This window comes from Arctopsyche grandis, chromosome 2 (genome assembly GCF_051622035.1).
Source record: "Arctopsyche grandis isolate Sample6627 chromosome 2, ASM5162203v2, whole genome shotgun sequence".
NCBI lineage: Eukaryota > Metazoa > Arthropoda > Insecta > Trichoptera > Hydropsychidae > Arctopsyche > Arctopsyche grandis.
This window is the reverse complement of record NC_135356.1, coordinates 23,957,568-23,975,220: the sequence shown is the minus strand read 5'-3', so window position 1 is coordinate 23,975,220 and position 17,653 is coordinate 23,957,568. Positions and strand designations below refer to the sequence as shown.

Genomic DNA, 17,653 nt, shown 5'->3' with positions numbered 1-17,653 from the left:
GGGGGGGGGGGGGGCAGGGAAGAATAAAAAATGAATAATCAGGGACTGTTTGAGATTACGGTACCCTAGGGATCGGCATACTCAAAAGGAACACTTCCACTCACCGAATAGACGAGTCACATTTTCACATCCAAAACGTCGTGTATGTATAATAACATAAAAAAATACACATTATATATATATGTAATACACTGCACCGTGATGCCACTCTTATAAGATTTGAGGGGTGGGGGGTGGGGGTCGATGGTCGATCGTAAAAGGGGATGCTGAATTTATACATATGTTGAATTTCCTCTTTGCAGAGTCACTCGTATACCGGAAGTTGATGAAGAGACCGGTGTGTAGCAGGTGTTTTCTATGTCCAATACCGCTTGTTTGTGTGTTCAAATATTTTCAAGCGTCTTTACATTTTGCTTTAATTCATATACATATGTATGTATAAGTTAGTAGGACAAATCGTGATACGGAAAAATAGCTCATTTGTAATGACTACACACCACATTTTAAAGTTTCGAGAGTACACATTTGTATTTGACTGTGAAATAACACTAAATTGAAATATGTATACGTAATTGCTATATCTGAAAAGATCGGGTAACTCTCAGAAAAGAAGGGGGAGGAGGGGGGGAGTTTTAATTGCTATTTTATTTTTAAATTAATATGATTCATTCAGTTTTCTCAAATACAATATAGACCTCTGTATCCGAAAATGGTATTTTCAAAAGTTTACCAAAATTTTGTAAAAAAAAAAAAAAATATCTATCCATACATATTATACATAAATGTCTCTATGATGTTTTGTTAAAATTATTATAAAAATTCTATATCTAAATTTGTAATTGGCCTGGAAGGCGCATTGCGGTTTACCTAATAGGCTTTCCTGGTATATACATACATATGTCACAGTGAAAATATATTTTCATTGACGTTTCAGTGAAATCATAACCAGTTAAATTTTCAGGGTTGGTTTTACTTATTTAAGATTAGATTGTTAGGGTAGGTATTATTTAAGGGTTAGGATAGGTTAGGTTAAGTAAGGGGTGGCCCTATTCACTTAAGATTGGGCTGTTAGGGTTAAATTTATAGAATTAAACGTTGTGTGATATATTTTCACTGCTTGAATCGGTGAAAATATATTTTCACTTAAAATATGCTTTCACTGTAACATATAAATATGTATATGTATGTATGTAAAAATATTAGCTTCACTCTGTTATTTCAGTGATATTCCTTCCCGTCAAAAAGTTGTGATCTGATTTCGAACCACTTCCACTCTTTGAGTCCCTTTGATATTTTACCGAAATACGGGGGTTGCTAAAATTCAGGTAAGCTTATATCTGAGAGATGAAGCTAGAGAAGTTTAAAAATTATCGAACTCTAAAATGAAATTAAAATTTACATCGGAAATCTTGTGTCGAATCGAAGCGATGATAGCTCGCCATCGATATGGGTCTTTCTACCGCCCCTTCACAACTCACAGGCTAAACAGTTATAACAGTCACATCTTTCACTCTCATATTATATTTCCTTTACATCTTGTCCGTACACCCCAAGCTTTTATATTTGCTCATATAAATAAATTCTTCTCAGACTACTTATTACTGTTTACTATTCAATATTTATTCATTCATATTAAGTTCATATACGTACATATAATAGACCAGTTATATAATAGACTATACATCTAATATCATGTAATAGACTATACATCTAAGATATTATCATATAATAGACTATAATCATAATTATCATATAATAGACTATACATCAAAGATAGTAATTTAGTTATTATAATGGGTATAATAGTTATATATTTTTCATTTTAGTACCTTTTTTAATCAAATTACATTTTCTACTATACATTTTTCCGATTATTCATTTTATTATTAAATTAAATTACTTCAAAGTTAGCTAGCTCTCGTATTTCGATAAGATATCAAAGCTATCTGAAGAGTGGAAGTGGTTAAAAATCAGAATTTGACGGGCAGGAATATCACTGAACTAACAGAGTGAAGCCAATATTTTGTTATCATATTTATTTTTAATTACAAGTAAGCTTGTAATTAAAAATAAATCAAAAACTATCGAAAACGTCACACTTTCTATGCTGTATTCAATTTTTTTGGCATATTATTTATTGTTCGAAGTAGAAAATTTTATTTGTAATATACATATGTATAAGAAATGTCTTAGTGAGATAGACTAAGATGTAGTCAAAATTAATTAGTTTTTTTTTATATTTCATGTGCATATGTACATAGGTTCTAATTGATTTTAATTAATTTAAATTTAAATCTACATCTTGGCAGTCTACATATATTAAGTTTTATAATACTGTATATGGTAGAAAATACTTATGTTAATAAATAATTAATATTATATAGTATACATGTAAAATTTAAATTTAATTTCTTCAGCATTTTTGTAATTAATTTCAAACACGTTGGTTTCAAAGGGTCTATACCCTGGTTAGTAATAGTAATAATAAACTCTGTATTTCATTAATTAAATACTAGTATAGTTTGCATAATATATACATACGCACATGTGTATTTACATTACATATGTTCATATGTACATACATATATACATATATGCAACAAGTTTTGATTATTATTTGTGTGTACTGCGTGAGACGTAAAGGGGAAAGAGATAAATGTAATATAAGCACTTCAGAAAATTACACAAAACAAAGTAGTCGTTCGTGTATGCGTTTGATTGATCGCTTCTCCCAAGGGAAGATGTGAAAGTTTCTTAAAGGAAAATCTTTTCACCATTTCGTTTTCCCTCGCGCCCAAACTCGCCGCTCACTCGTTTGTCACTTAAAATTTTCCCGATTCCGAAAGTGAAATTTCTTTCGAATCCACTTTAAAACGTATTAATTCAAATGCGACGGACGAGCAATGAGTTTTATTGTGTTCCGTATTAGCCACTCGACTCTTTGAAACGAATGTATTTAAAAAGCGTCGGATTTTCACGAATTTTATTTCTCATTTGAAATTCCTTTTGAACGTTATCTATTGAAATTCGGCTTAAAGCCGTCGAAACGCCAAACCATTCGTCTTTCAAATTAAGTTTATCGAGAAAGAAGCACTGCCTAAATAAAGTTTTTTAATACTTTAACTACGGAAAGGATTACTTTAACTACGTCAATTTGCCTAAAACCCGCCTTATAAAATATTTATAACATTGCGTGAGATATGGAATCCAGTTGTTAACTTTAACCACGTAAAGTTATAGAATTTTGATTAAAATCTTTTTTAACAGAAATAGAACAGCTAGTATAAAATAATATATAATAATTCAATAATTTATTTAAGATTTTGATAAGCATTATTACAATTGAACATATAAACATACAACGTATATTTATTTAAGAAATTAAAATTATATTCAAATTTCAATAAGAATCAACTAATTAAGTTTTCCTTGAATTTTTAATTTTCATACTATGAAGAAGTTTTCCGCCATTTTATTCATTTGAGATCAAATCTTAATTGAATTGAAATATTTAACTAAATGTAAATGTTATATTGCTTCATTTTTTTGAAATAATAACACTGTTCGACAAGAAAAAGTTCAGAGACGAGATATGACTTTTCTTATAGATCTATGCCTAGTAAACACGAATCTGATAATACAAAATGTTGATTGGCTCGAGATTTGGAGATATGTACATACATATGTATGTGTGTTTTTTTAATCGCTCGATTTTTCTATATCTTGGTGTTGTTCGGTCGACGTCTCAAAATCTGTCAATTTCTGTTCAAAAAGAAATATTGGAATCTATAATCGGCTATTTTATCTTTCATTTGTAGTACTTTTCAGCTTTCAAATCTCTCTAAGTAGTCGTCCAGTTCAAATCAAAAGTCAAAAGTACGCATTTTCACTTGGGATTTTTTCCCACCGTTTTTATATTGAGTACTATTTTATATTGAGTATTTTCTATTGAAACATGTTTATTGGGATAGTGCTCTAGCCACTATCCCAATACCAAGTACTACAAATGAAAAATAAAATACCCGACTATAGAATCCAGTATTCATTTTGGACAGGAAATTTACAGATTTTGAGACATCGACCGAACAACACCATGATATAGAAAAATCGCTCGATTTAAAAAACACATACATAGTTATATCTCCGAATCTCGAGCCAATCCACATTTTTTATTATCAGATTCGTGTTCACTGAGTATACGTAGATCTATAAGAAAAGTCATATCTCGTCTCTGAACCAAAAAAAAAGTCGTTATTTGTCGAACAGTGTAATCAAATATATAATTTTGAAATAGACTCCATATGTGAGTAAATATTGTAGGTTGGAAAATGGTTGGGAACAATTCAAAATTTCCATGACAACGTGGGGACGGGGGACGGGATCGGATTCTGGTATAATATATAAAACATCTAATATATAATTTCAAAAGAGACTTTGTAAGTTTGTAACTCAAGTTGGTTGGAAATCGAAAACAAGTCAGTTTCTATGACGATTCGATTGGTTGAATACATTTTTTTTTTCGATTCAAATAAATTTAATAAAAAAAACAAATAAATATTTACAATTAGATTCGCCATGTTAAAGTTTTTTTATATTACAAATACTGAGCGAAGCCGGGTAAAACAACTAGTATACATATAAACAACTAGTATGTATGTTTGTGGGTATTTACATACATATATACATACATATGTATTTGACTTCAAAAACGCACATTTTAGAATACCAGGACTATACATACGCTATGCAATAGGGATGTGGCATGATGACTGATCACGTTGACGAGACGCGGGGAAGTGGAGTAGTCAGTAGTAGCAGAGCGTCTGCCATGTGCTCCTGATATTGAGCAGATTGACTTGGAACGTGACGTCAGCGTCAGATGCGCGGGAGCGTACATACACATCCACAAAGACACACACACACACATTCATTCATCATTTCAACGCAGGCAAACGGCGAGCTTTTAATGAGCGCTTGACTTTTTACTATTAATACGCGTGCGCGCCTTTAACTAACCTTACAATATATTTATATGTAGCATATAACTTTATTTTAATTCGTGTATCAATTTCTTTCCGAAGCCACCCGTTGAAATTATCGGGCACAACACTAGTATAAAATAATGTTTATAGTGTATATTATATGTACTTTCCGAACGAATTGCAAAACAAAACAAATATATACATTAAAAAAATATATACTGAAATAATTGATCAAAGTATAAGGGCTTCGTATTAAATATTTTGTTTCAATTAATATGTGTTTAGTTGGGAGATGAAGTATCATTATTTATTTATACTTTCAGAATTACATATGTAAATATACATACATATATTATTATAAATTGTAATACAATAGTATATACGAACACTACGGAATCGCAAACGTTACTGTTCAATTTTTCATTTAATATCCTACTAATGATGCAATTCAATTCTCGTATACCCGATTCGTATTACGGTTAGTAAAGATGAAATAATAACGAAAAAAGCGTACATATGTACATACGTACATATGTATATCGAATCGGAAAAGTTTGGTTGCATATGGAGACGTGTTCCAAGTACAGGTGGCATTGAGTGTGTAGACACACCTTCATGTTTACTTTAATCAGTTTTTCTCGATCTTTTTAAGCCTGGAAAATGCGGAGAAAACGCGGGGTAAGGATGTCCTCACGGTCGGGCGATTTCCCGGTTCCGAATTTGAATACATTTTTCCGGGAAATTGCGGTCTCATTCACGCAAGATTGTAACACTCGACAAAGGCGTCGAAAACTCACACGGACTGATAAAAACTTTGTTTGAAAATACGTCACAACGAGCCGGAAAAACAAATTCTAAATATATAGCTAAGATTTTCTTGCGAACTCACCGTATGTATGTAAATATGTATGTATGTAGGTATACGCCAACTGGAGTTGCGTTCTAAATTTAATATGGAAATATTGAAATTCAATATGGACTGTATATATTTTTCTTGAAAACTTGCATATGTATGTATGTAATGTAATACGAAGATAGCTTCGTTTGACAAGAATGCAATCCGAAATTTATTCATTTTTGAATCGATTCGTTTGTGAAGTTGCACGAATAGCTTTAATATATAAAATACATTGTGTGTACATACATCCAAAACATATCTAGATACAGATCTTCTATTACTGGAGACTAAATCTATTCGTTTTGTATGTGTTATCCTTCAACATGAAGTCTTTACATACATACATACGTATATAAATTGACAACCATTCAAATGTACTATTCACTCACACGTCTTTAAAGCAATTGTTTTCTTTTCTCCGATAAACCGTATTTATCTTTACTTTGGGACCTTACAAATCAGCGAGTAAGAAAAATTATGATATTCGTAACATAATACTCATATGAATGATTAGTGTTTCTTGTGTAAAATATATCTTTAAGTTTGCTGCATATATGAAACAATTATGGAAAATTTCAAAAAAATTATGAAAACTTTTATAAATGTTAATAAAATAAAATAAAATATTTTTCTACCGAAAAAAAAATATTTTTGATTTCAAGAATATTCGTCAGGTCAAAAATGATTTGTTATCTAGAGACGTAATTAGCATTACATGAAGAAAATTTGTTTGCAAATGCACCTATGTGACAAATTAAGGATGTAATGAAAAATGTTATTAATATTATAATTAAAGAAATTGAATCTTGATATGGATATTTGCTGTAACATACCGAAATACGATGGTTAAGTAAGTCGAGATAACGTTCTTAAAGGTGCTTTAGTTACATTATTTTACTTAAATGGTTTTTTAAAATTTTGTTAACATAATGAATAATATAATGACACAAAGAACTATTATAATGATGTCAACAAACGACTTCAAGAAAATAAATACACAATTTTGAAAATTTACGATGAATGGAAAATTTTTTGTCACAATAACTTTTTTCTGATTATTCACTAAATGACTATTTTATAATAAAAATAAATACCGACTCGAAACATTTTCTTAAAAGTCACATTTTGGTTAATTTGCTACTTTTAAGAAAAGCCGCAAAAAACGTACATAGAATGTACCAAAGAATACTTTTCGTACTGAATGTTATAAAATAATACTTTTATTACTGCTGTAATGTCTTCTATTGATTGGTATTGATTTAACAAATTATTTCAAAAATAAAATTTTATAACCTTTACAGTTACTTTAAGCCACGTGTAAAAACATTTGATGCATTTCTGCTTTCAAATAGAATATGTGAAGTTTTTCTTTCTCCTTATAATATTGAACATGCCCTCGAACTATAGAAAATATATTTTTCCAGAAAATATCTTGAAATACGAGTGTTGCAAATGATAAATTTTATTATATAATATTCTCGTAATACGTATTATTTCAAGTAGGGTTACTGCAGTTTCAAGGTTTCTATCGAGAAGCCGGGAGCCGCTTTGGCAAACAAAATTAGACGAATTTTTGTTTATATTGATCTTTTATATTAAAATTGAAATATTACATATTAGAAATTTTTCCTTTTTATCTTTTGATATTCGGCATAAACAACAAAGAGACGAGCTTTAGATGAAATTGAAGCAAATATTTCTTATTAATAAATTTTTTATGATTATGTATATATTAAATATATATTATGTGGCTAAAGAAAATGATTGAAAAAATCAAATTTAAAAAAAATTTATCGAGGTTTATAGTATGTCAAATAATGAGCTCATTCCATAAAAATATACATACATATGTACATATATAAATATGTAAGTACGCGTGATTGAAAATTCAAATTCAAATTCAAGTGAGAGAGACCGCAAAGAGTGAACATAAAACAATTTACGTTCGGGTTTACATATATTGTGCGCAAAAAATATAGATATAGCGACATCGTATGTTTTGCGATTTAAATGTAAGTACATACATATGTACATATGTAGAATACTTTCACAATAGTATAAAGACTATCAAAAGGAATGGAATCGGCTCACATTTGTCGGCATGCGCAAATTCATAAATATTTTGTACAAACACTTTTTCATATTCTGATATACTGTGTTAAAAGCTACAAAGCATTCGATTAAATTAAAAATGAATTTAGAAAAGAAAATTTAAATTGCATAAGTATACATAGGTACATACATATAGATGTAATGTTCTCAATTTTAGTTCAATAATATAATACATACATATGTGGTCATAAAAATTAAACGTACCTGGAGATTTTCGAATCTATTGATGATGCAGAATTTTCGAAAGGTCGACAAAACCCAATTTTTCTTTTCGGGTATTTGGGGATTATTCATTCCCAACAGACTTTCTGCTTCAGCCAGAGTCACTGCAACACAAACAAAAACAAAAAATTACATCAATATACGAAGAAAATTCACACTCCAAGAGCTAAAATCAGTTTATAAAAGACTACATTATTTTTAATAACCATAGTTTTAAAATTGACAATTGAAAAAAATGTACATATGTTTGTACATACATATATATTATATATGTTTGTACATACATATATATATATATATATATATATATACATATATATATATGTATATATATATATATATATATATATATATATATATATATATATATATATATATATATATATACATATATATATATATATATATATATATATATATACATATATATATATATACATAAGTTGTTGATATTATTAATTTATTTATGGAATACGTATATACTTTATATTAATGGAAATTTATATTTTTTAGACGATAAAAGTAATTGTCAACGTCAAAACTGACGGACAGCAAAACTGACAGTTATATCATTAAAGACCTTGCATTGAATTATATTGTTATGATATTATATAGTTAAATAAGAAATAATTAAAAAAAAAGAATTTATTTTATGTCCTTACAATATTACGACACATTGCACGAATGCGACAACATTTTCGGTTCTCGTCTCAGTCTCACGCCACATCGGATCGACAATAGTTTAACTAAAATATAACATTGAAATTTCAAAATCTAATTAAAGTACTGAAAGTGACGGTAGTATTAATCAATGCGTACAGTTGACCGAAGTCTATTGACATTGAATCGTTCAAAGGAGATGCGCCTTGAACGATTGAATCAAACTTATTGGTCGTTAAGTCGTTTCATAAAAGAGGAAAGCGGGCAATGCAATGCTCAATGACCTTAGTGGTGCAGAAAGCGAAGAAGTACGAACCTCTTGTGGTTGCTTACATGGTTGCTAATAATTCAAATGGCAAACAATCAAAAAGTTTTAAATTGAATTTGGGGATCTACATCGTATAATGCAAATGCATGCACTATGTAGGTATATACATTGTTATGTCGATACATCTGCACACAGTTTAAAATATTAATTATGGTGAAGAGAATTGCATTTAACAACGGCTCAGTTTATAATTAGCGTGGTTTAAACGTTAACAAAGCAAACTTCCATTTTTGACACTATTATGGTACATGAAAGGTTTGCGGTCGTAATATTAATTGGATATGCAATATTTATATAATGAGGCAAAGGAACTTTGTTATTTACTTATTTTTACATTTGTTTTTGAATATAGCCCGTTAATTAAATTACGACTTATCCATATAACGGTATAGTAAAAAGATAAAGTATGATATTTTTATACTTTAGTTTAGTTATGTAATGTGCAATTTAATCATATTATAGCTTTCATTCTTTTCCTTTTCATTTTTTTATTTTGTATTTACCTTTTTCATTTGTTTTATATTTGTAAATTTCAATTTCTTCTTATATTCTATTTTATAACCTTTTTCCAATATTTTAATACTATAGTTTAATTATGCAATGTTCTACATATTTTGTTATGTTATAGCCTTTATTCTTTTCTTTTTCATTTTTATAATTTTTGTAAAAATCTGTAATTGGACTCGGATGTTACATATATTATATATTTACTATTTGTTTTTTTTATACATATCTATGTACATCCCGTTGTCTGTTGATTTTTCTATAAATAAAATAAATAAAGTAAAAATTGAATTTGTGCAATATATATATATATATATATATATATATATATATATATATATATATATATATATATATATATATATATATATATATATATCTATATATATATATATATATATATATATATATATATATATATATATATATATATATATATATTTTTTTTTTTAAATTACAATATATACGTACGAATATACAATATATTTTTTAAAATTGCCGTTTGAAATCTCTTAATACTGTTATACTCGTAGCAAAGGTGTGATATATATTCGTGACATTTCAATCGTGTGTCTTTGTCTGACAACATCTCAATATTAAAGTACTATTTCTATTTCAAATACGATAAGATCAAAGCAGCTTTCCAGATGTTCCCGAACCGATTTACACTAGCTTAATATTTTGCCATGCATACATATGAATACCTCTGAATGCCTAATATCACTCTCAGAATCGTCTATTTATCCATTTTTACCAGTAATTTTAGAACATCACAATAATATTCCTGTTACTATGTATGTATTACATTTGTAGAATTTCTCAATATTTTATAATTAAGATTTTAAATGTAAATACATGTGTATGGAGTATGTGTCAATAGAAACGGTTTGGAATGTACATACATATGTAGCAAGATCAAGAGAGATTCCCTTTGATTCATTAAATTTAGACTTATTCACGTGTAGAAATTGGAATTCTTTCAAAATTTGAACAATGAATTAACTACGAAAAAATCGTCAAATGAAGGCACGAATCACATCACTTAGTACCAAAGATTTGATGACAGTTTGTATTGTTTTATTGTATTACAAAATAAGTTGAAATGACTGTGAACATATACTAATTCAATTGATATCCTAATAAATATAAGATTTAGAGTATACATACGTACATACATATATGAATTTTAAGGTGTCCTTTTTTTCCCATTTCTTATAGATATGGAAAAATCATATTGATTAACCCTTACATATATACAAATCATATTGATTAATCCTTCAACCCTATATAGAATGTTCTAGATTGGGAAAAATTTTATCCGAGGAACAAAAATTAAATTTGATTGGACCGACGTTTTAATCAGGCGCACGTTTTTAAAGTTCTCCAAAGAGCTGACTATTAAACATTCGCCATAATATTATGGTGTGGGGGGGCAATTCCATGGTATGGTGTTCAGTTATGCTGGATGGAACCATCAATTCGCAGGCATATAAAAAAATCATCGACGAAGGCGTTATCCCCAGATAAATGAGAAAAATTCAGGAAAAAAGTCTAAAGCGATTGGGGAAATAAAAGACGTTATTTCTTATGTTTGGTAAAATGAAACCAGTGATGAATTATTTATGTATTTTTGTCGATTTTTATATTAAAACCTCTTTATACATATATTTTTTTTATTTATAACCCCAGGTATAGAAATAAATGTCATTTGCACCCGAAATTTACAAGAACACCTTTCATAAAATTACGTATCAAGAAAAGCGATTCTTTTCGATGTATCTTATAGAATAAATGTTGTAAAAAGTATTGCAAAAAATATATTTTTAATGTCTTATCATAATTGATGTATGATACTAATGATGGTTATTATATTGAAAAAAATCCCTAAAGACATTGCGTTAAAATAAACCGATTACAAATGCATGCTCAAAATACATGAATATTGGGACCTTTTTTTTTATCAAAATAGACTATTCCCACAGTGTTTTAAAAAAAATTCACATGCACTCGATTAAATGAATTTCCGGTTGGTTCGTTTCATTCCACCGGACGTTTGTTTAATACATATTCAATGTTATTTATTGTTAAAATCTCGCACCACAATGAATCAGTGATCGTTCCCGGATTAAAGTTTTAGCACGATCTCAATACTTCATCTTTTGTCACTGCGTACAGAGTTTGCTAAAGCTCATTGTTAACAAAAACTTTACTGCTATATAAAATAGTATTTTTAGTGTTTGAAAGACAGCGACGAATGCAAATAAAATACCCTATTGTATAGTGTTTCAAACAGAAGTCTTATCTGTGCGCAGAAACTCGGCGATTTCTGATAAACCACTGCATACAAATCCTGTGTTTGTGTATTTTCACCTTTAATACCCTTTAGTATTTATGTTAAAATGCTGGTTTCACCAGAAATATCTCACCTGAGTCACTCTTTGGAATGGTATTACGTCTGCCTCCAGGACAAAGTGGAAGCTGCACCGCAGAGGTTCCTGCTTCCGGATCGCATTCCTGAAACAAAATGTATAATATATCGTATCGTATATAAAAACAATTTTATTATTACACAATTGGTATGCATTGAAAAAACGCGACGCTATGCCGATACATACCGCGTTGAATATTCATATGGGGAATTTTCAAACAATTGAATATTCACATTGGGAAGTATTGTGCAAAGTAGACAATACAGTGTGATGAAAAATACACAAAGTGGGCTGTCGAATAATCATTAGAGATGCAGTGAAATTTCAGCGAATCTGATTTTACGTTAGAGTTTTACGTTGTCAAGGATTTGTTGTAAAACAAACAGAAGAAAAAAAAACAATAGAAACGTGAATTTTTTAAAATATTAATTATATACTAATTAACATTTTTTTTTATTATAATATAACCAAAACAGTTCGACTGATTTTGTACCTATGTTTGTAAATATATAAATAATAAGCAAACTTTTATTCATTCAAATAATCATCTTCACAACCCATTTCTCAAAGAGATACAAAGTTAAGTGTTTTGGTACTATCCTGTTAACGCGGGTCATAACTATTTTTTCATTTGATTTAATATTTTAAAATGAAAACAATTTTTTTTCGTTGTTTTATTTAATTTTTTCATTTGATAAAATGAACGTCTTCGATCAGTCTCATATGGAAAATAAGCCGTGTGATAATTACAACAGCGAGGCATCCTTCCAAATAAGATGGTTTGTCTCAATGGTCAGGCTATGAAGCTCTACCATGGTTTGCGGGTTTCCAGGAATTACGGAAAGTTCAAGTGTTGAAATAAAGTTTGATTAGGTTAGGTTAGGTTGTATCTTGGAATCGCAGAAACTCCACGTGTTGAAATAAGGTTTGGTTAAGTTAATTTAGGATAGGTTGCTTCCTGCAATTGCAGAAAATTAACGTGTTGAAATAAAATTTGATTAGGTTAGGTTAGGTTGTATCCTGGAATTGTGGAAACTCCACGTATCGAAATAATGTTTATTTAGGTTGTTTCCCGGAATTGCGAAAGGTCCACGTGCCGAAATAAGGTTAGTTCAGGTTAGGTTATTTTAAAACAACTGAAGAAAAATTAGTTTTGAATGAAAATATTAAATAAAATGAAAAAAATAAATTTTTCAGGGGTCAAAAGGATATTAGTAGTGTTTTTTTTAGTAGAATTGTCTATTTTGCATTACATTTTATATCATTTTGAATCGAGAGTTTGAATTATAAAACGTTTAATTTTCTTGAAAGTACAATGCGGTAAACAAAGGTATTCATAATCGGAGGAATATGTTTGAAACCTCTCAGTTTATTATTTCAGCATATTTTCTAGGAATGTTATTCATATTTTACTACTTGCTCATACAGTTTTTGACTCGGGTTTAAATTCATAAACGTGCTTGCATTATTACTCACGATTTGACGGGTATTATAAAAAGCAGCGAAACCGTGATATCTGTTATAAATGTATACCTATACATACATGTTGTAGTTAATATTGTTATCCTATATATTGTTATCACTACTCTTATACGTTTTATATTACAAATAATGGTCCTAGCAATGTGATGTGACATTTGAATAGATAATGCTATTATTTCAATATGGAGTTCTTCCCAGAGATGTGTCTAGAAAATGAAGGGTTGTCGCATTCGACACAACGTTGGATAGTCTTTGAATGGTCTCGTTAGCCACCATTAAATCTGAGAAGTCACAGATAAACGAAAGGAAACTCTAGAGTTTGACAGCTTATACTTGTCGCACAAATGGTGTGATGTCAGCGTTGGAAAAATCTGGCGTGGGAAAATGGTTATTACTGACAAAACGTATCTAGTCGATACGATATCGTTTTAAATTCGCTTCTGTTGAGTGTAATATATATTTTTTTACCAGAAACGATCAAGTTATTTTAATGGTGAAATAACACTCATCATACGTACAATATGTACATACGTATGTAAAATATAAAATTATGGAAATCGGGGAATGAATGCTAAATACATGTTTGAATGCTAAATAAATTATAGAAAAATTAATTTGTCGATTAATTTGTTTACATTGACGGACTACTTTTGTACGAATTTCAGATACCGATACTAAGTTTCAGTTCGATAGGATTTACAGTGTTCACAAAATCCCCAAAATTCACAGGCACACAGACACACACACACACATTTTCTAGATCATGAAAACGTGATCAGTGATCGACTCTGAGTTCGAATCAGTCAAAATATCGAGTTAAAATTTTCACATGATCACAAAACTTCATCTATTGTTACTACGTACATAGATAAAGTAAAAATGTGCCTTTATATGATGTTTCTTACATTATGTATGTATGTAAGATAAAATAATGAAATATGTATGTTATGAATCTCACCGTGGGCTGTGATGGCTTTTGAGGCTTGTTGAAGTGCTCTATGACTTCCCAGTTGGATTTTCTCGGTGTTTGATCGGTGGGTGTGCCAGAAGCTGCCGAATTAACGGGTGTCCTGTCGCCAGCTGGAGTCGAAGCACTGGAGACATCGAATCTCGGAGTCATCTCCATGGCCACTTGGCTGGATACGACGCTGTTTCGCATTGAAGAACTACGTCTGGTAGAACGGCTTATCTTCACATCCTGTGGATAAAACAAAGTAAAAATAATATTAATATGCAAACTTTTATAAATAGAAGCGGGGTGAAAACTAATTGCAGTTTATTAACTCGAGTATTGATGATAAGCTTCTGCCTAACACCGAGAGGTGCCGGGCTCGATCCCATGAGCTTACCTCGATTGTAAAGAATTTTTCGGAGTATATGTGTAGTGCTGCTGGTCAGACCTGGATATTTGTGACTCCAAGTCAATCGTTTCCTATCAGAGTTTGCCAATTTATCTGATTTCATTTTTGAAACGGCTCCTCATCAAATTGGTAAAACTATCCTACCCACTATTTGATTACGATTTTAAATTAGCCAGCAGCATAGCTCGGACGTTAAGCTTCTGCTTACCGTCAAGAAGGTGCCGGGTTCTATCCCTGAATGAAAATGAATTTTTCAGAGTATGCTGTTGGTCAGACCTGGATTTGTGACTCCAGGTTGATCGTTTCCTATCAGAGTTTGCCAATTTTCTCTGATTTCATTGTTGAAACGGTTCCCGGAAAAAAAAATTGGCTAAAAATCCTTCCTACCTACTATGTCACCACTATTTGAAATTTGATGGATGTACAATAAAAATTTATCTAGATGTCTCGTTAATTTGCGAGTTTTTTCAGTGTCTCGCAATTCAATGACTTAAAATAAAAAAATGCTGCATTTGTATTTGTAATTGGCCAGGAAGGCGCATTGGGATTTACCTGTAAGGCCTTCCTGGTATATATGTAAAATAAAAATAAAAAAAAATAAAAAAAAAATAAATATGTGTAATATGTGTAAATTTATCTAATACTAGCTGAACCCGGCATGCGTTGCAATGCCAGAATAAGGCAGGCAATTCCCGTTTCTGTTCCCGTTCCCGTTCCCGTTACTTTCCCGTTACGTTCTCACTCCCGTTCCCGTTTCAAGTTATGTTTACAGCTCAATGCCGTGTCGTCATAAACCAACCTGTTAACGTGGTTAACAACAAACACATTTCCTTGACTACACAATGGCGCTTCATACTATCGCATCGGTAAAATCGTAATTACGAATATTATTAATAAGAGGTTTTTTCCCGTTTTTATTTTCACAGTAATCTTCCCGGACATGTATACAACAAATCCTAAAAGTTCCATCGTAATCGGTTGAGTGGTTTAGAAGTCTATACGAGACAGACAGACAGACAGACGAACAAACATTCAATTTTATATATATACTAGCTGTACCCGGCATGCGTTGCAATGCCACAATAACGCATGCAATTCTCGTTCCCGTTCCCGTTCCCGTTCCCGTTCCCATTTGTCGGAAAAACGCAGGCAGCGAACACATTTGAAATTATTCAATTATTTGTTTATTTTACCCTAAAAAACATTTGAAATTATTGCGTTGCAATGCCATTCATTCCAGTTTTTCCCGTTTCCGTTCCTGTTTTTAGACGAATAAAGAAGATGGTTTTCCGATGCGTGAGCAGACCACATACTCCGGTTATTTTCATCAACTCCTTTGCAGTAAAACAGTTCCCAGTCTTGCATCCCGTTGCTCGTCTGTTTCTTTCGTGCTTCAGGTGTAGATTGACCAATCGCTTTTCGTTTGGGTGGCATAATTAATTGAATATTTGATTAATTGGTATTGTAAATATTCCTTTGTTTTTGTAAATTTAATTTTTCGTTGGTTTTCGTTGATCGTCTGTTTTTTCCGCGACTTACGCGAATACGAATTTCCTTTCTTCAATTGGCAGGCGTCGCGTTTCAAATAATGGCTTTAGTTGGCGGACTTTTATGTCGCGTTTCAAATAATGGTTGGAGAAAGCAACGTCTTTTCGAAACCGTGTCCAATAACGCATGCAATTCCCGTTCCCGTTTCCGTTTCTCGATACGTTTCAGTTTCAAATTAATCTTCAAAATAAGGCTTCGCTCGGTATTTGTAATATTAACCGCTTAAACATGACATATCTAATAGTAAAAAAAATAAATAAATTATTTTTAATTTTTAAAAATATATATTTTTTTATTTATTTATTATTATTTTTTTTAATAAAATACCGAACGAAGCCGGATAATACAGCTAGTACTTAATCATCAAATTAAATTATAGTAAAGTATAGGAACGCATATGTGACAGACAGACGAACATTGATTTATATAGATATGTAGGATTGGTATGAGTGTCAGTACGTAATGTCAGGTTGGTATGAGTGATACGTAATGTATTTGTACGTTGGCAATGCGTGCGCGCAAGTTGGTTGCCAACGTAAACATTTCCTTAACTACACTGGCGCTTCATACTTTCGCGTCGATAAAATGTAATTACGAATATTATTATTATTAAAAGGTTTTTTCCCTTTTTTTCACAGTGATCTTTCCGGACATGCATACAACAAATCCTGAAAGTTTCATCGTAATCGGATATTTGGTTTTGGAGCCTATTCGAGACAGACAGACAGACAGACAGACAGACATTGAATTTTATATATATAGATAGATATAATTTTGAAGGAGACTTTGTATGTAACTATGTATGTAACTATTGTTCAATTTAATAAAAAAAAATGAATATTCAAATAATACAAAAATGTTTACTATTAGATTGGCCATGTTTAATCGGTTTATACTACAAATACCGAGCCAGGTGAAACCACTAGTAATGTATAAATTAATATATTTAACCCGTAATGTCCATTCATGGGAAAATATACTTTTAAAAAATCTCAAATACTTTGCCTGGATTTGGACTCGGAAAAACATCTTCAAAAAAACTTCATATAAATCCTTCAAAATATGTTAGGTCTAAGTTACGGTAGCATGACTTAAAATATATATCAAATTTTTGCATCGTAAAGTGG

The 17,653-nt window shown here is 30.5% G+C and overlaps 1 protein-coding gene across 2 annotated transcripts in view; it reads right to left on the bottom strand.

Annotated features, from left to right (window-relative positions):
- Positions 1–17,653, bottom strand: part of LOC143922520 (adenylate cyclase type 6) — a 335,909-nt gene that overhangs the window by 116,845 nt on the left and 201,411 nt on the right. For both annotated transcript variants that reach the window (XM_077445784.1, XM_077445785.1), the window contains 3 exons: positions 14,576–14,815; positions 12,133–12,220; positions 8,197–8,318 (listed from right to left, as the gene is read on the bottom strand). In XM_077445784.1, coding sequence (XP_077301910.1) covers positions 8,197–8,318; positions 12,133–12,220; positions 14,576–14,815 — 450 coding nt within the window. The remainder of the gene's footprint in view (positions 1–8,196; positions 8,319–12,132; positions 12,221–14,575; positions 14,816–17,653) is intronic.